At 37.6% G+C, this 23,100-nt stretch overlaps 1 protein-coding gene across 1 annotated transcript in view; it reads right to left on the reverse strand.

The window, feature by feature from the left end:
* The window catches only part of LOC104130068 (connector enhancer of kinase suppressor of ras 2), a 205,563-nt gene that overhangs the window by 120,265 nt on the left and 62,198 nt on the right, over positions 1–23,100 (reverse strand). The window contains exon 2 of the mRNA XM_035898667.1: positions 12,969–13,132. Within this exon, the coding sequence (XP_035754560.1) occupies positions 12,969–13,132 (164 nt within the window). The remainder of the gene's footprint in view (positions 1–12,968; positions 13,133–23,100) is intronic.

A 23,100-nucleotide genomic window follows, 5' to 3' on the forward strand; every position in this document is an offset into this window, starting at 1 on the left:
ATCTGAGAGAGAATGCTTTTACTACTTTTCCTTTGAACTTCAGCAGCATCCCTCTGAGCCGTTCATAACTGCTCTCCCACTGCATTTCTAATTCTCATTTTCTGCTCAACTCTATCTTCACTAAAAGTTTAGATCTAAACTCCCTGGAAGTGAATTTGCATGTAAAAAAATTTCTCCGTGTCAAAATGCAATTAATGTTTTCTCATATTTTTGAGAAAAACCTTACTATTACAGCGGCATGACATAATGACACCTTCTCATAAACATACTGACACAAAACGGTGAACATACTGCACCATCCATACAGGATTTGTCCTCTGTCAAGCCAATATCTGCGCATATTTAATAGCTTCAGTGTTCACTCTCAGAAAAAACACCAGTACGAAAAAAAAGTGGCAGCATTTCTTTTCTGGTAGGCACAAAAGCAAGACCTGAGAGGATGAAGGAAGTTAAGTCTATTTTGTGGCTTCTTTTGCATCACAAGATAAATTGTCTCCAATTACCTTACTTCAGTATTAAGTAAGGATTGATCTGCATATGGCTTCAATTAAAAAACCATATGTAAGCCAGACATCTGTGATGGCTTGACCTCTTCCATATGCGTATGAAAACAAGCTATGTGGAATCTGCTGACTGCGGATGCAGTGGTAAATAAACAAGACCAAAGGGTGACCTAGTAGCTATTACCTCCAAAAATATATTCCACCATGATCTGCTAACTTTTAAAAATGACCAGATATTGCCTGCATTAGCCATTACCATGACTGCAATTGTTGTTGCCCAGTGTGCACCATGCTGCGTGCTACTGCCAATACATTATGTCTCTCAGAAATACCTAAATTACACTCAAATTCTTCTTTAAACCTCCTGTTGCCAGTCCAGGGAACTCCACTGTCCTGATTTCAAGGCCAAATATCTCAAGCCTTTACTTTGCCTTTCCAGTATTCTCTGACCTTTATTCACGTGCTGCATCCTTCTCAGCAAAATCTAACGAGCCGTACACATGTAGTACACTGCCCAATAACCACCGACCTTTGTTATTTGTTACCAACACCTTGTGACCAACTAAACTTTGCTATTTATGTCATACTAATCATAGATTTGTGTAAGAACCGACGCTCTGATCATAGGAAGTCTCATTTTTTCAAATTTTTAAGTACCTCTTAAAATGAATGTAGACAGAAATGCAAGATTACAGAGGATAAGAGATTCAGCAGGTAACACAAAATTAGAATTTTAAACAGTGGTGAATTATTCAAAGTTCAGAGAATAAATGATAGGCTTGTCTTTTGGAAATAAAATGTCGACACTGATCGTTTCACTTAGGTCAGATATTCAGTTTAGGTTCTTGCAGAATTGGTAGTTCCACGTAAAAATTATATTCATTCAGGAAAGATATGTGACATATTCATAACAATTTAGAGAGAAGCATATGACATTAAATTAGTAACAAGATTCTTTTGAACAGGCATTAATGAGAACATGAAAAATGTTAATTTACTTTTATTGTTAATTTGCTGAAGGCTGCTCAAGCAACTCACAGTCAACAACAGTTACATGAATATGCACGTGTATATATTTGCACGAACATGAATTTATTTATAACAATAACTGATCACAGATAATTACTCAGGCATTCAGGCAGCTTATAGCAATTGATACTGCAACACAGAGGGGTATGAAAAATAACTTACTGGGAATTTATGAAAGAAATTGCTCCTTGAAAATGAGAAAAGCAAATTTTCAGTTTTTTCCATCATAGGGAAAAACGTCATCATTTTTAGCTGACACTGACGTACTCCCTGCATTTCATTAGCACAGAGAATCTCTAGAGTATAGCGCGTGCTACTGGTGCAATATAACACACATTGCATCATGTAGTACAGGTTTCAAATCAGGATCCTAAAGAAAAAAAAAAATGAACTATTGCTTTCTGCAAGGGAAAGAAGATTTTGCAAATGAAACACATAAGCAATAAATAAAATGTAATCATTTCCAGTGGAAAAAATATACAGCCTCAGAAAAAAATTAAAAGCTAGTTTAAAATGTTTATAATATTGTTTATACCTAATTATTTAAAATACTATAGAAGTATAGTAATACAATTATTTTTATTAAAAGATCAAGATTTACCACTGTATTTCACATGGACCATTACAGAGACAAAAATTCCTTTGATGCTTAAGACTTTGAACACATGAACAAACCAAGAAAATTTCCATATATGACTGAGGTTTTGGGTTTTTTTAAAGAAATTAAAATTTTATGTTAGAGGTATAGTACTTTTTTGCATTTATTGGGGAAAAGTTAATCTCCCTCTGTAACATTCTGTATTATTCTGCCTTTTTGTTCCAGAAATAGAATCCTGTACACCCTTCATCTAATATAGCTTCCCCCTACTATTTAATGCAATTCCCTAGGTCTGAGTCAATATTCCATTAGCTGGATTCACTCGATGAACTGTCTCTCACTGCCTGCGTATCCCGGTTCTAAGGTTTGCAGAGCTGGCACACCACAAGTAAGTTCCTGCAATACTGGCAAACAGGCAGTCACGCACAGAGATTTATACAGGCTGCTTTAAAACCACAGCGTAAGGAATAACTAATTGTTCAGTGAGCAGTGGTGCCAAAAAGGTCTGATTTTCAGCAGTCTGCATCCCGTTCATTCCCACATCCCCTTCTTCACATGACCCCCGTGCAATCTGCATGGGGATAGAAGCTGATGGCCCAAGCATCAGGGAGAGCCACATCCGAGCTGGCTGCAGAGGCCACAGGCACTGATCTGTCACTGGCCACGGGGCCAATGCTGCTCCCCAAGGATCAAGGACATTTTCTCCCAGAAGGTCGCTGGTTTAGGATTCGCCCCTCTACCGACCTACTGACCACCACAGCACTTGCAGGAATCTTTGTGGACTCACTGTTCTGTCGAGTCTCATTGAGGTTGGCTAAAACTGTCAAACCTTGCTAAGGTTGGTAGAGGGATGAACTGGTGCAGACACAGGCAACACAACCACAAAACGCCTTCATCTGCTTTGAGAATTGTTCACAGTTGGATGTTTCTGACACCCGAATATGTATGAGAATTCAAACAGCTTTGGCAAAGGCTTTTAATAAAGCATGCTAAGGCCAAGTCATCAATCTCAGCTGGCTAATGGATTTAAATTATATATTAAAATGTTTAATGCAACAGTATACAAGTAAGTGCTGTTATGCAGCAATATACCAAAACCATATGCTAGTTTCTGACAGAAAGCATGAAAGCCCTCTCTGCTGCACATCATGATTTCAGAAAAGCAGTAAGTTTTCCTTCAGTATACCGTGCTTGAAGTGTTATTTCTGTGTTTGCAGTAAGAGGTTGGAACGGAAGAGATACCACTCCAGAATTTAGAACTTAAAGTTACTGAGGTTGACTCTTGTACAAGAGGATGGTGGTTTAGTGGTGTTTTTATGAAATTATATCATACTTGGCAAGATCTGTGGTTTTATGCTTTACTGAACAGAGCACTAACTTTTTGAAATCTCATGATGAGACCAGGCCAACGATTTGCAGACATGTTTATTGTTACAATGATTTGAAGTCAGCAGTAAGAGTTATTAAATATGAAGCATATCTCTGTTATGCTCTAGTACATATGTATAACATACAAGACAACAGACCATAGAACTGAAAAGTTACCAGTACTGAAGGAGCACTTTTTTGACACCGCTAGCTTGTGCGTAGAGTTCAAACAAGAAGGATAAAGACTACCTCAGCCACTGACATGAGTCTTGTTTTCACAAGTCACTGTGCACATGGACCTCTGAGCACAGTAAATTAATGTGGATTTGCATCAACAAACAGTAATTATGTTTTCTGTCAGCCAGTTAAAGAGCAGAGGAGCGATGAATTCCCACTGTCAGAGCTGCACTATATTCAACCCCAGAAAAAAGTGTTTAATCAGTTCCAAAATCTAAGTCATCTACCAAAAAATTAACAAAATCTTAAGTGCAGTCCACAGCCAAATCTCAACGCAAGATGTCTGATGACATATATTTGGCCAGAGTTTCTGTACTGTCCAGAATCAGTGATATTTCCATAGCTCTCAAAACCTAGGGTACTCACCCAAACACTCTTGTCAAGACTCAGTAATCTGAGCAACTTTTATGTAAAGTTTCACTGTACTTAATTTTCCTGTATACTTTTACATGAATCCAGTCATTTTGGCTAAAATGCCAAATCAATGCCCCCTTTTACGCAAATGAAAGACACAGTGTTAAGCACCACATAACATAATACTGTTATGCGAGAAGCACATTAACTGAAGACATATTCTGTAGCCTATGGCATTCTACATAAAAGCAGGGACTCTTAAAAATAAGAGGCTATGACAGCTGACCAGTTTTATATGACAGCATGGCTACTAGTATTGTAACATAAAAAGATATTTATAAACATCATTAAAAGAGCAGAGTGATCTAAAAAGTTTAACCTGACTTGCACCAATTGCCACCCGACATCTTAGAGCTTCATCCCTTCAAAGGAGGTCAACACTTGGCTCTTGTTCCTATACTTACAGTCTTGCAAAAAATTAAATGCCCACTTTCCTCAAGGCCCTGTGAAAACATAAATGCATTCTCAGCTCAAAGTCCCCCCCAAATATCACGCAGAAACGGAAAAAGAAAGGTGTAAAGCAATATTTTATCTCAGAGATTAATGTTTGTGGTAGCCTTGATGAGAATCTCTCACAGGATTTCTTTTTGTGGCAAGCTTTAATCAAATACACTCTAATGTTATCAAAAGGAATGTCGAAATCTAGCAATACCTTTTATCACAAGGTAAGAAATGACACAGGACACAGATATTACAAGCATCTTGCTTTTTAATTCCTCTAGTGTAGAAAAAGATGGAAAGGAAAATGTGAGTGTTCTGCTGCACAGCTTATTCATGTGTCACTAGCCAGGTATTCCACACACTTCACAATGAAATTTCAGGGAAAGCAATAATTCATATAAATTAATTGGATATGTCAATTTTAATTAGTACCCTGTGGTCTCCTAAGGATACTTACCTAGCCTTTGAGTATCTCCACATTGCTGCAGACAAAACAAGTATCCAAATCTTGGCTTGGGACACAAGAGAGCTTACACAGAGCAATTCAGAATATTGGAGCAAGGCGGCAGGGGAACGAGGTTAAAAAACAAAAGCTGGCCTTCCTGCTTTTTGCCCTCCACTGGTTTTGGCAACCTAGACTACTACACGATAAAGGATGCCTTCTGAAACACAAAGAAATCAAAGCCAAAGAAGCAATAAACGTTCACTGAACGCTGTAACATGCAATGTTACAGCAGCTGGCTTCAACAGGAAAAACCATGAAGTGAAACAGAGTGTCACTGTATAGGTTTTTCTTTTATCACTGTGCAGGGAAAATGCCCATTCCTTTATCCCTAGGAGTAATTGCGATCGCTATCATCAGCTTTCAAGAAACCGAGCATCCAGAAGGACTGAAATTACAAACAAAAACCATTGTCTTCCAGATCTAAACCTCAAAAGAAATTTAAATGATGTCAGAAATGAAGGTACCATTAACATCCCCTAAACCAGCGGCAGAAGAATATATACAAATTATAATGTATACCAACACTATTTGGATTGAATTTCAGCCAGTATTTTCCTCTTGCCCTGGTCTACAGCATCGGACATGTGCAGTTTTTCAGGACCATATCATTAGTCTACCTACTCATTTGCATGAATTCCTGCTAGTGCACTGGCCTAATAAGTAGCAAGACAATTTAGTTGTCCATGTCGTGGTGTGCTGTTCTCTACCAGTGAGCGACAGCAACTCATACTATGAAAAGGAATAAAACATTGCCAGAATACCACCAAGTTTACCCAGACACATAACCAGACATAGAATACAGAAATGGATTACTACAAATAGATTATTTCATCAGTTTATAATGGAAACAAGTACATTTATTTTTCAGAAGTATGCAGTAGTTCCTGTAGAAGCCTATGCACCAGCCCAGCCTGCAACGGATTAGGATCCTCATTCTCGCTGGTACTTAAACAGATGCATTTTCAGAAGAAAATTACAAGCTTTGGAACAGATTTAACACTTTGAATAGAGCATGTTTCTCCCTATTTTGTGAAAAAGAATTATTGTGTGACAAGAGGAAATCTTTCAACTATGTCAAAAGACAGAAAAACCACGTTATCTTGCTCTATAGGCAACTGATGTATATAAAGTCAAGGAATTAAAATAGGAATCAATACAGCAAAATTTTATTTTACCAACTGATTTTTTTTTAACATAAAATCAGCCTGAAGTAGGAAAACTACAGAAATACTTATAGTCCGAAGTAATTTGTCTGAAGTTTGATAGCCTAATACTACAAAGATCGGATGCATTACTTGTAAAAAAGAATTACGTGTGGTCTACTGGAATTCACCTGACCCGCAGTCCACTTGCTGCTACCCTCCTTCTCCTTTTGGGCAGCTGGAATTTGAGTAAAATGCTGCCAAGCTCTGTTCTTCTACTTCTACTATATACACATCATCCTATGGCAACAGACCACACACACATTGCCATGCCTGAATAGGACCATTTCCAATCTGTGTTTGGCTACATGATGTGCAGACATCATATAACCAGAAGGTTCTGTGCCTTTATCAGTTATGTGGCCTTGACTGCTAAGAATGATAAATTCATATAGGATAAAGTTTTCTGAAGAGCCCAAAGCCCAAGTTTCTAGTGCAACTTGACACACAAAACACAAATCCATAAGTCACTTCAGTTCTAAATTCCCTTTAAAACAATCCTGTGCTTGGGTACCTCTAAAAATTTTAGATCCTAAACTTTTGTACTACCATTGGTGGTATTACCACAGTATTCCAAAATATTCTTACTGTACAAACAAGAGTCTTGGAAACCATGTGCTACTATGGAACAATTGGAGCAAAGGTAGGGGTCCTTGAAGAGAAAACTGAGAAGTCATCAAGAAAAGTGACCCTCTCCCTTGTTCTCCACTCGCATCAACTGCCATAGCTGGCTATACATCTGGTAAGGGAACACTGGGTGATTTCACAGCTAAAGAAACTCATTTGTACTAGGTAGTCAACACAAATAACATGTAATTATGTTCAAGGTTCTCCTTTTTCAGCATACCAGGTTAGCAAGACCTTGAACTTCTTACTTCTTCGCAGTATGGCAAAACTTATACACACACAGGTATGTAAAATACCTGTGAACAGAAGTACGTTAGGCTACTGTGAATTGTTTGTACATACTTAATTATCTTCCTTCAATGTCCTGATCCTAAAAGATAAAATGCAAGAACTGTCAACAGTCTTTAAAATGAGAAAAAACAACACAGAATCCTTAAAATTGATTATTTTTCCAAATTGCGCGATTTGAAAGGCTAAAAAAGAATGAAGCAGCAAACTAGACTAAGCAAAAAATGATACATCCTTTCTAATCTGTGGAATAATTAACTAGCCCATTCAATAGTATTAATTCATTGGTTTGGCACAGCATAATAAATAACACTGGACTGCCAAAAGTCAAACTTCTTTTCCAATGAAGATAAATAAAGCTGTCTGGATGCATATACGTTTGTACAGACAAAAATAATGTATGTGCCAGGTTCCTCATTATACTGAAGAGATGCAATATCTCTTCATCTCTCACTAAGAGATGGCATTCCATTTCAAAGAAAGAAGATTTATTTCCACCTATTTAAGCATCGATATCTAAATAAAATGAAGATTTCAGTCTAGAACAATTACTTTTGAATAACCTTTGAAATATGGGGGTAAAATAAGTATCTGATCCATCAAATGACTTGTTAAAAATGTTAAAAATTTACATATCAGCTAAAGTAAGAAAAAATACTTCCCAATAGACTCACAGTATTGACAAATCAAAAAGTGTTTCAGCAAGGTGAAAGACACCTAGATGATCTCTCTTGAGATCCTTTTTATGGCCATTAAAAAGTAGTATTAATTTAAGCCAAACCTGAAGGATTTTAATTCAGAATAAACAAACTTCATCAATAGGCACAGTGACAGCTCAGAAAGACTGGCTGCTTCATCTTCAGCATGGCGTACTTCAAAATAAATTATTGCAAACTGCTTTCCATCTGACCAATGAAATACTGTTGTAATTTCGTAAAAGAGATGCCTAATAAAGAAATACATTAGAAAAATGTTAGAACACACCCAAAGCGTATGTGTTTGGTAGCTATGTCCCATACATTGTTTTAAAAAAAAAAGTAGTAAATATGCACGCAAATTAAACTCACACCAGTTGTTATAAGCATGTTGACCCACAGGTGACTTCATTTTGCCTTCTAGCAGAAAAACAATCATGCTTGGGTTGCTAGCTTTTGCAGTAACAGCAGAGAGGGAAATTTTCTAATCTTTATTTCTCCTTGAATGCTTTCACAGCACAGTGCCTCATTTCACTAGCTGAATGCCTATGAATTAACAGTACTTTTAATTACTTAGATACAATCTATATTTGAGCATGCTTTTCATTTCACATTCATTTTTCTTCCATTCATTATCAAAGTCTTTCTTCCCACTAGACTGTTTATATTTTAATTTGTGTGGGCTTTAACAACATACTGATTCCAATACTGTCCTAATTAAATTAAATTTACTTGCACAGATTTGAACAGCAACCCATGTTGACCTCAGAAGTACTCCTTTTTCTTCTTTCCAATATATTTTACTGCCTATCAAAGAATTATTTTCCCAAGGCCCTACTACTTCTTCAGAGTCAGCCAATGCCTTTGTGTAACTAGTCCTCCAATACATAACCAGATTAGTATTTCAGCTTTAATAAAATTACAGGCCAAATCCTAAATGGCCTGCACTTTTTAGTCCATAGATGTTATTTAGGTCACTTCAAATAAATAATTGCAGAGCAGCTTCTGACCACACTATTAAGAAAGGACTTTGATAAGATAGGATTTGTTCTCCCCACAGCCATCATTCCCAATTTTCTTCTTAATTAAAGCACTACTCAAAAATGTCTTTCTAGAACAGTCAAAGAATTGAAGCTGAAAGTATGGCTCACCTATGACTTTTCCTTTCATAGCACATAAATTCAAGCCTGAGCAATTTCAAGGAAGTGCCAGTGCTCTCTCTCCTAGAGTTAAAGATACTCTTACCTTTTTCACTTCAATGTTACACTTTCAAAAGCCAGATTATTCTAACATTTTTAATTATTTAATTTTTAAGGTATAATACATATACTTCTATATCACCATATTGTCACTTCTGTTATGCACAGGTGTATCAAATACTTTTATTTTTCCCTTTTACATTTCTTGCATATCCTCCTTTCCTACTGCAGCTGTTTGTCCAGTCTAGAATCTTTTCTAGATAGGATTCTCATATGTAATGCCCAATAAAAGAAAGCTCTGAATGCAGCTTTCTTTCAAAAGAAAAATTATGATCTGTCATAGTACACATTAGTAACATCTCTTCTGATTTTATTCAGAAATAATACGATGGTTTGAATTGATTAACCAAGACATAATACATAATATTAGGGTGGGGTTTTTTCATATTTGTGAAGAGTGGATATAAAATCATGTTGAAGGCAAATGTGTAACAGACTGCTTAACTAAACCTTCCCTGCCTTTAATAATTTCCATTTGAGAGTCCACCAATTGGTGGTTTAGGACAAAGAAAACCCACAGGAGGTGCCTCCTTTATTTTTTGTTTTCTCTTGCACTTAGAACCCTAATTATGGATCACCATTTAGTTGTGTATATCCTGTGTAATGGTTTGTATCACTGTGATAGAAGCAGAGACATTGCTCTGATGTGTAACCCTGAACAACTATTCCCCACCCCCCCAAAAGCCAGTGGGATGATGGCCAGACCCTGAGGGAGCACATATGGAAAATACAGCATCACAACATGCACTTTCAGTGTGTTCCAAGAGCTTGAGCTAAGACCGTCAAATTTCTCTTGGTTTCCCGAAGCAACAGAGCTGTTCTGCTGCTAAACTCATGACCAACGTGCAGCTGAATCCCTGATGCATCACTGCGCCTAAGCTTACCTGAGAGATTTCTACAGTACATTGGAGATCTTTCTGTTTAAAGCGTTATGCAACCCAGCTAGCTAAGACAGAGCACAACATCCCGCTAATTCTGCCTGGAAGAAATAGGTCATGTAACTTGGACGCTGCCAATTGCCAAACACAAATCAATTAAGAAATCCATGTACAGAAAAAAAAAATAAAAATATCAATGCTCATTGGCATGGCCCAGTGAGTGGATGATATGCAGAGTACAAAGCAGTACTGACGTATATTGATATAAACAGGAATGCAGCTCTGTGCTCCAGATAGGAAGAAAATAGAGTATATGCAGAGCATTGTGGATGCGCTGCCGTCACGGGGCTGGGAGCTCACACCATGCCACATGGGGCAAATGGAGGGCCAGAGGGAGAGAACAAATATTGCTGCTGCTGCTACCACCCCTCCACATGTGGAATTTTAGACCAGACTGTTTGAATTGATGTTTCTCCTCAACTTTATTCATAGCAAGCTTTGAAAAAAATTTTTCAGGTATATGTTTATATGAATCTACAAATAGATTTACTCTGTACTCTGCGCACCCTGTCCATATACACACACACAATGCATGAATGTACTGACATCTTACTGACCGGGGCTGTATCCTAGCTGCCCATAAACTGTATTAAGTGTGCTTATACTGTAACTCAGGAAATCAGGGGTAAAATGACATGCTCCTTAAGTTATTCAGATTCTAGTAATTCCTTACATGTTAGTTCCTGTTTAGTAGCATAAGCAAAACACAGATACTCCTATATGCCCCCTCCTTTTTTTAATTACTTTTAAAATAAGGTCTTTCCTTTGTGGGTTTTTTTTTTTTTTTTAGACTTTTTTAGACTTGTTAGTCTAAAAATCCATTACCATGATGAACGCCAATTCGCCATTTTCACTGATCACTTAAGCAGCAGTCCAATTTTAGTGCAATAAGCTATTCATGTTTCAAGATTTAGCACAGAATAGGAATAAAACTGTGATGATTTAGAAGTGCATTGCAGTTGTTAATAAAGGCAGCATCAGATCACCTACCATTCAATTATTATCATGATTTAAAAGAATTAAGAGAAATTCTTAATTATGCTTTTTGGTTACAGAGATTAAAATTCTTAAAAATTCTTATCCATTAAAAATAGATATTAAACTTAGTCTTGTAAAACTTTTACTTGTGATCCTGGCTCAGTAATAAGCTGCAAGAACTGAAGAATGGGTTGTGCATAGCAGCAAGGCAGAAATGTCAGAAGCAAGAGAATACCCCCAAGAGCAGAGCCGCAGGCAGCAGACTCACTCAGCAGAAAGCACATGGAATGGGCAGGAAGATAAAAATTTAGAAGCAGGAAAGAAAAAAAGCAGGCATTTTATAGACAGAGTGAGAAAGGAGGGGCAAGGGCATGAAGGCAGGAGGCTAAATAAATGATACCAGGAGCTGGGAAGGCCCCATCCTGCTTTAAAAGATAGAATAAGGTCACAAGACAGCACAGTAAGAGAACAGCTGCGCTGTTGACCAGCAGCAGGGCCAGCATTTCAGAGGGACAGTTTCTTTGTTTAAAAAAGAAAACTATAATAATAAAGACATCAGCGAGGGTCCTCCTAATGGGCACACTTGACTGAAGGGCGTTATTTTTCCAGAAGCAGCTTCTTGGGTCTGCTATTTCTGACTAGCGTCAGGGCATAGCACTGCATTGTTGTTTAGATAACATAACAATATTGTGGGGTATTTAGGTTCCTTTTACATGGAAAACAATGTTTCAGAGGAAAAACTTGAGTTCAATTTTAAATGCTTCCAAGACACAAAAGTTTGTCGGGTTATGCAGCATCCACCAGTTTACAGGTATGGCAGCATCAAGACCAAAAAACACTTCTCTGATTTGACATACACGTTATTTAATTTATAAGAGTAGATCTCAAACTATATTAAGCGTATTTTGTAGTTCGAGGTACTTGCAAGAAGCATATGCATAATAAAAGGTAATTCATGTCGTTTTTTTCTTAGATCAAGTGCATTTTTCCCCACTTGTTTTGTATTTTACTGCTAAGTGCCAGTTTCCCTGACGAAGACAATTTATTCTATCAAAATCCCACAGGATAACCTAGTACGTGCGAAAGCAGAACTCCTGGTAACGAAGTAGAATACTGGGACTGTCATATGTAAGTTACCTACATAACTTTACTGTTTTACTTTTTTGTATTTTCAATATCCTTTCACCTGTTCACCTACATTTTTTTCTTTAGAATTAATACATTGCATTCTATTAGCTGGTAGGAATTAAATAACATAGGAGAAAAAGAATTGGCTGATATCAAATACTTTGTTAAGAGGCTAACTGCATTAATAAACTGTTATATGAAAAAACAGCGCTCTTCCAAATTTGGATGCTTGCAGGTTGCTAAAAAACCCAAACCACTTTAAACTGACACACGTCTGTACTTTAGATAAAGTTAATTTTATCATTCCAGTCTTGTCTTAAAGCTCATTTTAAACAATCTTCCAGTCTAATTAGCATTACTTTCTGGCTCCTTAGTGCCATCCTTTTGAATGCTGGCATGGTTAAAGCACCCAGGTCTACTTGGTTTACTATTGTGTGGCAAATGTCAGTGAAATATGAGGGCATATGGCATATAATTACAGAACCATATGGATGCCAGTAGCAATAGTCAACAGTATTTGAATGTAAGACCAAGAAAGTTAGAGGAAGAACAATAAAAGACCATCAATACATAACCATAAAATGGATAGTTTCTTTACAGCTGAAAGAAGCCTGTACACGTCTGTCCTTTAATGAGGCAAAGCCACTGTGTCTGTAACAAGCATAGAGCCGTAGAAGCACAGTCTGCATTATTTTAGTTTTGGTTTGGAAATTTATAAACTCATATTATTAAGATGAGTGATGCAAGAAATCACTTACCAATGCACATAGCAGATCAACTGCTTCCAGTATCAGTTCTTGGTGGCCAATGCGAGTGACTCCCAGCTCCTCAAGCTCTTGATGCGTGATGTGTAGCAGCTGTTCGCCATTGATCTTTTCTCTTTCAAAATTTTTTATGTATTGTTGGAGGCAATCATCAAGGCCTATTTAAAAAAAAAAAAAGCCAACAACGCATATTCAGAGAACAAAGATAAACAATCATAATTCTGTAATTCACAAATGTAGAAACTTCTTGGGAATACGAGTATAATGCCTTGCTTGGATCTATGATAGAAAACGTACAAAAAAATTGTAATTTAGCTTGCATAGTATAGTGCATACGACTAAAGAGAAAAGTTTATATAACTGACATTATTTTCAACATTTTACAATATTTTAATACTAACTTTAAACCTTCATGGTACTTATTAGGAAAATGGGGGAAGGACAAAAAAAGCACAGAGAGTAACATAAAATAAAACCTTTTTCTTATGATGCCATGAAGACCTAGATATAAGTTTAACTTATGCTTAGGAGCATATTCTTCCTGCTATTCCTCTGTAGGACTCTTCAAAGTCACACAGTGTGGCTATCACTGATCAGCATGAGTGTTTTTCAGCATCAGTAACCACCTACACCAACCCTGTGACACCCAGTACCACTTACTTTTTTTCCCGCCCCTCAAGTCAAACTATCCAACTTTCTAAACCTCAATAACATGCAAATGGTTCTGTTACAAAGCCTTTGATTAATGATACAGCTTTGGCCATGTACAAAGAATTATTCCATTTCACCCTGAAATTTGATACAGTAATAGCAACAGATCTGGTGGCTGCCACATTATTCTATTTCTCAGGCCAGAGCAGGGACTGATTAACAACACAAGTTGAAATATTTTTCGTTCCTCTAAATCTGTTTTGGAACCACACAGGCTTTAAGTTTCCAGCTAGAACAAGTAGTTGAACACAAGACTCTACTACTGAAAGCTACGTGAGGTTATGAAGCATTCCCTCAAGGACTCTGCCTAGAAGTGTACTAGATTCAATGAAAACCTGACATGCATATGATTTTCTGGAGACCTACAAAGATTCAGCTTCCATAATTTCATCTACTAAGTAGAGTAAGTAGAACACTTTGATTCTCGATTATTTGTCCTACAGTGAAGCAAGATCCGTAAGAAGTACAGATATCCAGACACCACAGAAATCACCAGCTTGAGCGTTTAAGGAATATAGAGATTTGAAATATCATAATTTCTGCATGCAGCCTTTTATTAAATACATATTCATTTACTAGTGCGGTTCAATTAAGGAAAAAATCTGTATAGAAGCACTAAGAAAACAATGTATATAAAGAAAAGGAAAGCAATAGGCATATGAACAATACTGTTCTTTTGTCTGTTTAAAAAGTTCTCACATACACAATATAAACAGAAATAAAGCAAAAATCAATGTTGTCTTCATTTCCTGAATTATTAATGCAAGGAAAGAGATAATTCTATCACGTACCTTAGTATCTTTTTAAAGAAAAATTGATAGTTATTTTAACATTTTTTTGAAACACAAAGGTCCTTTTAGGTAACTAGAGGATACAGTTTGGCAATGATGAAGTATATTCCTCCAAATTAGTACAGGAACGCTAACCGAGTTAAACAAGAGGATGAAGGAAGTTCACCAAAAACATATTAGAAAGCTACATTACCATCTATTACTCCTTTTACAAGCATACATTCTTAGATAATATTAAATGATTTAATTTGGTCTAATAAAATTGGTTTATTTCATGGTAATAGAAAATATGAGCTACACACACAGCTAACATGCGATACCCCAGCCTGAGTAAATGCTGGCATTAGTTACCATCCAGAGAAGAATTTCTCAAAGTTACAGGAGGACTTGGTCGGAATAACCAAACCACCTGCCAGGGAACTGAAAGCTCATGGTAACTGAAGTCAGAAAATGTGAAATTTAAAACCAACCTGTAGACAAAAATAGTTGATATTGTCCATAGTTTTCTATTCTTAGGTTTTTAAACAGAGTATCTGAGAAAGAGAGATCTGACACCTTACACTTGGCATGCTGAATATTAACACGTTAAGTCTCAATTAAGCCAACATATAGTCATTGTGTCTTAACTGAATTGACAACACAGGAACTGAATAAAACAAAACAATGTATTGGTCTTCTGTTCCACAAATACAAAGGGATTTATTGCAGTTTCCTTCAATTAACTTATCTTTCAAAATTATTCAATTATTTACTCTGGAAACTGATAGTCTCAAGTTATGTTATAGTGGTCATTTATCATTTACCAAGTAACATGCAGAGCTTTACAGTCACTTACACACACATCCCATATAAAACTAGATTAGCGATATAAAGTGTCATATTTTATGTTGTTATTTGTAAGTATGAGGTAGCTTGGGAGTTTCTTAGCTTTTCTTTTTAAATTTAAATTAGTTTGCAACCAATACCTTTTCTCTGTTCTGGAATGGTCTGCAAACAGGAGACTACTCTGCATCTGTTCATGGTTTTAAATGATTTGATGAATGATTTTATTTAAGTATATTCCAGTTTGGATTGGTTGAAAACTGGTCACTGCATTTATTATTTAACATTGGAACTCAGAGCCATGACCCGTTTCTGTTCCCTTCTTGCTCAAGAACAATTCTTAGAAACCGTTTCAGAGCAAACTCCAAAACCCAGGGGTTCCAGATTTGCTCTCTGTGAACATTTGCGTAAAACTCGCCAGAAATAGTCACCAAAACTGATATCAGAAATTAAATTATTTTGAACACAACTGAAGCAAATTAATTTAAAATTTTACTGTCAGTGGCCACAAGTAAGCATTTGTAGTATTCAGGAAGATTTTGAAAATACCAAATGAACGTGACATCCCATGAAAACCATGTAGCCAGATGTATTAAATGTGCCTTTGTGCCAGAGAGACCGTGTGACAGAAGAGCAAAAGATGAAATTTGTATTATTCATACTGCTCTGTAACAGCTCCCCAGGGCATCTTTAGAAGGCGTTTACTTAATGGTGCAAACAGTATGGCAGTTGACAACAGCATACAGAAATATATCATTAAAGGACCAGGCTGTCTCATAGCATGACAGCATCTAATAAGCACACACCAGAAAAAGAAATATTTGCCACTTGCCCTCTGCTTTTCTGTCTATCTAGGAGCTGGGTATCCTATGCCATTTCCTTCTCTTGCCAGGTAAAAATATTGGGTTTAAGTGTGAGGTGTTACAAAGCAAGAATTTAGCTATCAGTAGTTTCAGTCTTTGTCATCTTAGTTATAATTGGTTTTAGCGTGCAAATGTCAAAGATGCAATTAGAAAGAGTACAGAATGAGATCATTTTGACTTACCAAAGCCAAATGGAATATTTATTTCCTCAAGCCACTTAGGCCTCATTAGTGCTCTTTATGCAATTTTCTCAATATAATTTCAGTTTACAGACAAGACGTAAATTAGTTAAGATTCATAACTACAAAGTAGTAAGGGACATTAACTCTGTTTTATATGTAAGTAAATAAAATTAAACCACTATTCCCAAGCTACACAGCATCAGAGTGAGGCAAGAAACACAGAGGCTTGTGGTCCTGTTTCTGCACATTCTTACTGGTTTTGGGTACAGTTTGTAACAAACTGATGTAACTTTCATAGTGCAAGAAATTAATTCAAAGAAAAGGGTTTAATCATGTTTGCTTTGTTTTAAAGCTGAGACTTAACCATCCATGATGAGAAATCTGTTATATTGTCTCTTTTTGTCTTTAAGTAACAAAAAAAACCCCCCTTATTCCCTTCACATAGACTAGGAAAACTTTCTCTCAGTATTCAAAGAGTAGAGGAAAACAAGCATCTCTGAAGTGTTTACTGCAAACTATGATTTTGCAAATAAGGCATGTAGTAAATTGCCTGAATCAAGGAAACATGAAAAAGAAAGGAGGCAGAAAAAAGATAGGGAGAAAGGGTAGGGGGAAAAAAGGCAGTTAGCTTTAAAATGTTCATTTTCTGAACTGCAGAATTAAGAAAAAAGGATCATTAAAACAACAAAGCAAACCAACATGTTATTAAAAAAAAATCTCTGTAGACCTAGCTAAAATCAGATTTAAGTATTAACTCAAAGCCAAAATTACAAAAGGGATGCTACAGATTGTGAGCAATAAGACCCACTGAGATGAAAATGAATCTTTTCATTGATGTCAACAAACATCAGGTTTGTTTTACATTAAAAGCACAAACATAGCTGCCATGTTACATAAAGATCTGTCCCTTTCTCTCTGGCATTAGACAGGGATATTGAAAAAAATTGCTATAAAACTAAATGAGGGAAAAGCACAGGTTGTTGCCCTCTACGCAGGAAGTCAAATCATGCAGACAGGGCAGCTCTCACCAGGAAGAAATATGGTGACAGTAACTTTACCAAGTGTGATCCATCGCAACGGAAAAGTAAATTCTAAGTTAAAAATCTGGCATTTCCATTTTTTCATAAATCTTTCCATAAATTACATTTATTCTCTTCTCCTTTTTCATGTATTTTAATGGATTTTTGTTACTTATTGTAACGTGTGCTGGATTTGTAATCCATCCTAAACATTCCTGACCAAATGATGGTTTTGTTCATACGACATCATTATTCCCAGAGGAAAATACATGGCAGCTGGCTAGAACAACAGAAGACTGGCTGTGAAATGGAGGGGTTATGGGGAGGGCAGACAGGAAAGGTCCTCGCCAGTTCAGCTTGTCACGGGCACGACTGCTCTCACAAGGTGACGCTTCTGACAGGAGAGGGTACACAAAATGATACGCTCTCTTATAAAAACGCAACGTTGCTTTCTGCTGGTAGGGTCTAGGATGAAAGAGAAGGAAAACAGCTCAGTGGAAATGCATTTACCACTCCTGACTTCTGCAGTTTAGCACTGATGCAAGGAAGTGTCAGAGTTCACTTACGGCCAATTTGGCAAAGAAGTCAAAGCCACTTTAAGGGGCTGAGAAAGTATTTAATGTTTTTTCCCAATTAAAAGAATATATATTATACAGTAATACAATATAATAAAATAAAAAGCACATAGCAGAATACTAAAGTCACAATTGCACAAAGGCTTATACACAACAGCGAGTTTGAGGTATAGATCCAAGTGTCCATGGAATCTGGGTCTAAAGGACAAAACCTGACAGTCAATGGAATGATGGCGGTTTGTTCAGAAGGATTAGACTTCAGTCTGCCAAGAGCAAATTAATATTCCTATTAATGCATCTCATTTGACTAATAAAAGCTGTGCAACAATCATCTCTGTTGTTGCAGAATGGTGACTTGTAGAAAAAAAAATAAATCAATAAATCAAAGTGAAACGGGGACAAAATCAATTTTCAAATGTTGTTGTGCTATATGTTGGAGCAAATCCACTAAAGCCGCTGTGTCCTTCAGCATAGATAAATGCAAACGGTGACGTGCGCTTGTTTGGGAGGGCAGGTATCTCATAACACGACCACAGCATAAAACAAGAACACACTCGCACCAGCACACGCGTCTCAGGAGCGTGAGCCAAGTTGTGAGCCACCAGGGTCATCGAATAATTCAAAAGAAAACCCATTGTACTGCGACTACCTCTGGGTGACAAGGATAAGGGGAGAAAAAAAAAAACCAAACAAAAGACAGAAACACTGCAAAGAAGGGAACAATAAAGGTGAAAGACAACCAGAAACTGTGTGCGCTTTGAGAAAAGGCATAGAGAGGAAGACTGATGAAGCAGGTTTGGAACCATAAGAAAAGAAACGTATGGTTTGATTCCGGCTGGTTTTTGCAAGTGGCCTCGCACGTGACCTTCCAAACAAACAGGACTGCACCTGAGACACCTTGCCCCATCCTACCCATGGCTTCTCTTCGTAGGCAAAGCATTTCTCATTTCTCTGCTGGAAATTATCTAATTAGTGGAGGAAAACAGCACAAACTTCTGCTCCTGTCACAACCTTCAATTTACGTATGCAGATCTGCTTAAATATATCCGGTGTTTAACAGCACCTACAGGCTCCATCCCGTCAGGGTTTGGTTTTTTGGGTTTTTGTTTGTTTGTTTGTTTTTTAAAGTGGTATTTTCTATACAAGCAATATTTAGCAGCTAGCTAGAAAGATCTGGAAGAAACCGACTGGTTGGCCAACAGAGACAAGGCAGCAGAGGATGCATGCTTCTTCCTAAATGTCATTTTATTGACTACACACATCAATTCATGGGTGTTCTTGATCAAAAACCCCTTTGATTTATTACTTTGGGCTTTGGCACAGTGGATCTTTTCCAGTTCTTATATAACTTGTAACAATGAAAATCATCAGGTGGGTATTTTTTTTTTTGTCAATGATGTTAAAAAGCTTTAAGAATTATTCAGTTCAAATAAAGAACAGGCATAATCCTCAGGACCATGTTCACACTTAGCTGACTCTCAAATATCAGCTATTTGTTCTTAAGCCATTTCAGGAGGAAAAAAAACTGCTTAGAGTGCCTAGAGAAAAGGATCTTCATACCCCCACAATTCAGAAAGAGACAAAGGGAATGTGTTTGAAAACATGCTAGAACACCAAGCTTGGAGCGTTTCAAACCTAAACTTTCCTAAAGTTTAGGGTCTGTCTAAAACTAGTGAGTATCATGCAGTGTTTCGCATCTTTAAGCCTACTTGTTACAAACCCTATCTATAGCAATAGATTACAAAATTTCATACAAAAACTACATTAAGAATCAGAAGTCATAGCATGAATGGACAGACACACAAAAAGGAAAGCATTAAGATAATTTGGAAAAAAATAATCCCTCCATTCTAGCAGTATCTGACCTTTAAATGCTTGACTGTGCAAGTATAATGTGTTTAAATGTTGCTTCCCAGATGAGTTTCCTCTGCGTCACTATAATATTCACATGGATACAGATGGATGTTATGGATGCAAATACAGGCAGACTTCTGCTGCTTGAATTTACAGATCCATCATCTGCATGAACAGGAACTAGAGCAGGATGAGGGCTTTGAGGGAATATTTCCCAGACACCAACTGATACCAAAAAATGTTGACTTCCATTCCAGGCTGCAAAGTGGGTTGAACTTCACTGGGCGTAACCTCTTCCACTTGTCCCAGACCTTGGGCTGAGACTGTGCAGGTCCCCAAGCTACCTTTCTTGCTCCTACCTCCTCTTCTGACAGAGCTGGGCTCCACATCTGCAGTCACGCTCCAGCACCAGCACCCAGCCAGCGCTGCTGGGCTCTTGTCCAGCCAGACCAGTCTTCCCACTCTCAGCCTTTCATTCAGAGGGCTCCCTTCTCCTCAGCCTCTCCCAGCTTCATCCTTCAGCGACATGCCACACGCCAGCCAACATCACTCCCTCAGTAGTCCCAGTTACAATGACCCTCTCACCCTCCCAATTCTTACCACAAGATTCTCAGGTGTTTTTTTTTTCCCCCTTAGCAAAATCCTGCATATCTTCAACTCCATTTACTGCCAGCTTCCGTTTCCAGATGCCACATTTTTTCTCGCTCCACACTGTTCCTATTTTTGTATTTCTCTGTGTGTGAGTTAGGCAGCTTCCTCTCCTCTGTACCGGCAGGGAACCAGTGTTATGAGAGCACACGCTGGAGGGAGGTAGAAGCTTCCCAAGTTCCTCTTCCCTCCCCAGCACAGGTCAGAGCTTGGCTTGCAGTGACAGATCTCCTCAGCCACAAGAACCTTTTGTAGAAGGGACATAATTCTCATGAAATGTAAAAATCTATAGTAAGTCCCTAAGCATACAATACCCTTTTTTCCCCCCTCTGAAGTGTCCTCCTCTGTGAATAAAGGCAAACATCACAGCCACTTCACCAAGAGTGCGTGCCCAAGACGGAAACCATCCTCCCAAATTCTATCCCATGCACAAAACCAATGGGAATACTACAGCATCATTGTAACTTCATCTAATATTTTTTTTTTTTTTTTAGCATGGCCAAAGCAACTGCCTTTCCCGGAATCTGTGTCTATAACTACAAGCTCTTTCTGGCAGCATTTTTCCAAGAGAACTATATTATCAAGACAAAAGCTGTGCTGAAATTATTAATATTTTAGGAGTTCATAGCATCTGAGAAGGTTTTCTAAGGGGATGTGTCAAGCGATATTAATAACATGAACAAACTGCTGCACTTATAAAATTTGATTTAATGATATGCCCTCACCCTTAAATTGACATTCATATATATGATGTAAACGACTTCACACAGTTCTGCCTTCACTACCTATGACAATAGCAGGACATGAAGACATTCTAACTTTTTCATCACAAACTGGCAGGTGGTGTTGAGCTGTGGTATTATCACAGAAGTAATGAAGAGCGCTGTCAAGCAGCTGGCTGGAACCACACCTGACCTTAAAGATGTTTCTGGAAGAAGTGTCACACTCAGAGGATGTATCACATTCTCAGACATGAGAGCACGCTCCTTGCTGTCACATTTCACAACAATCTTAACCTCAAGATATGTCACTTGATACTGTTACCGATAAAATTCCCATAAAAGTGATAAGACACAGAAGTGTCTTTATGAGCTCTCTGTGCTAATACAGATTTAAGCCTTTCCTTAGCCTCATTAATTTTCTCCTTGATAAAGATATAACAACAGCCTCCAGACATTTTTGAAGCAATATGGCTGAAGAATGACCTGAAGTGCTAGCCAGCCTCTATAAGCCAGCACCTCCCACACATGTGATTATACGCTTCCACATCCCCCTGTGCCTAAGCTGAGAATACTTGGACACTGAATCTGCCTCGTTACATTTATTTAAAAAAAAAAAAGATAAATGCTTTGGCCAGATGCAAGACATACTTCTATCTATTTCCTGCACTGGACTCATGTAACACATTGCTTTACGTTTTCAAGACAGTTTGATGCGAATCTGTTCTGGCAGAAGCGCTGGTTCCAACTTAGTGTGGTACCCTTGTGCATCCTGCTCCTTGTGCTCTGTACGACCATGTGCTGCTCTGTGGCAAATGGGGTCAGGAACTGCTCTGTGTTAACTTCACTCCTTTTTGTTACCAGCTATTTTTAACCAGCACAAACAAGGTGGAACATACCAGTGGATGAAGGAGCAGATGCTGAAGCTGGCATACATACACGCTTTTCAAGCCACGCCACAAGAAAGCCACATTTGCCAACTCTTTACTTTGTTTTCTCTTACTTGCCGAGATGGCAAGCTTATGATCACCATCCCAGCCATTGTTCCAGACATCGTGAAATACATTATCAACATTTTAAAAAACTTTTAGGATTAGCTGCACCGACAATCTAAAATAAATTCACAGGGCCAAAAATAGATTCACATTCAGAAGTATCTCCATGTTTAATACTCAAACCAATATGCAGGACCAGCATAATCAAATTCTCAAATCTCTTTACCAGTCATGAAAGAGCAAATACCTCTTTATAAGAACAATTCTGGCGATGACTGAGCATCTCTAGGATCAGTAGTAACAGTTAAAAGAAATAACATCTATCCTGTGTGCATGAGGGATAGTGTTAGAAGCAGAGAATCAATGTGATCAGGTTTTGTATTCCTCCTTTTTACAGTAAGTGCCAAAGGTTGTCTCCTCTTCTCCCCAGATTAGAGGGTAGAGGCACAGGTGATTCAGAGTGCCTGTTCCAGTTCCCTATTTCCAAGGCCGTGCTTTTCCACTAACCATTAACCTGCCACCAAAGACTATGGGGATAAAAACCCACAGCATAACAAAACCAAAAAAGACAAACCAACCCAAAAACCAAAAGCAAGGAGGAACCATTCTTAGGTAGAAAGAAAAACATTAGGAAATCAAGTATCACTTAATTCACTAGAGCCTAAGCACACTGAAGTGAGTTTTAGACCCCTGCTGTCTCCATTTTAGAAAGGTCAGAAATTCTAATAAAGAAGGAACCACATCGTGTTCTCATATACAAGGACTGATCTTAAAAGCAAGAGTACTAGAACAAATAAATATAATTGAAAGCTTCTTTTTCCGGCTTCCGAGGATTTATCCACCTTGGACTCCCCACAGGAAAGTCTTAAATCACAGACTGACTTTCAAAAAACTACAGTTTGATATCATACAAAACCAAAACTACCATACCAAACAAGTTTTTGTAC

The sequence above is a fragment of the Egretta garzetta genome, unplaced genomic scaffold, assembly GCF_000687185.1.
Source record: "Egretta garzetta isolate BGI_Z169 unplaced genomic scaffold, ASM68718v1 scaffold220, whole genome shotgun sequence".
NCBI classification, from domain to species: Eukaryota; Metazoa; Chordata; class Aves; order Pelecaniformes; family Ardeidae; genus Egretta; species Egretta garzetta.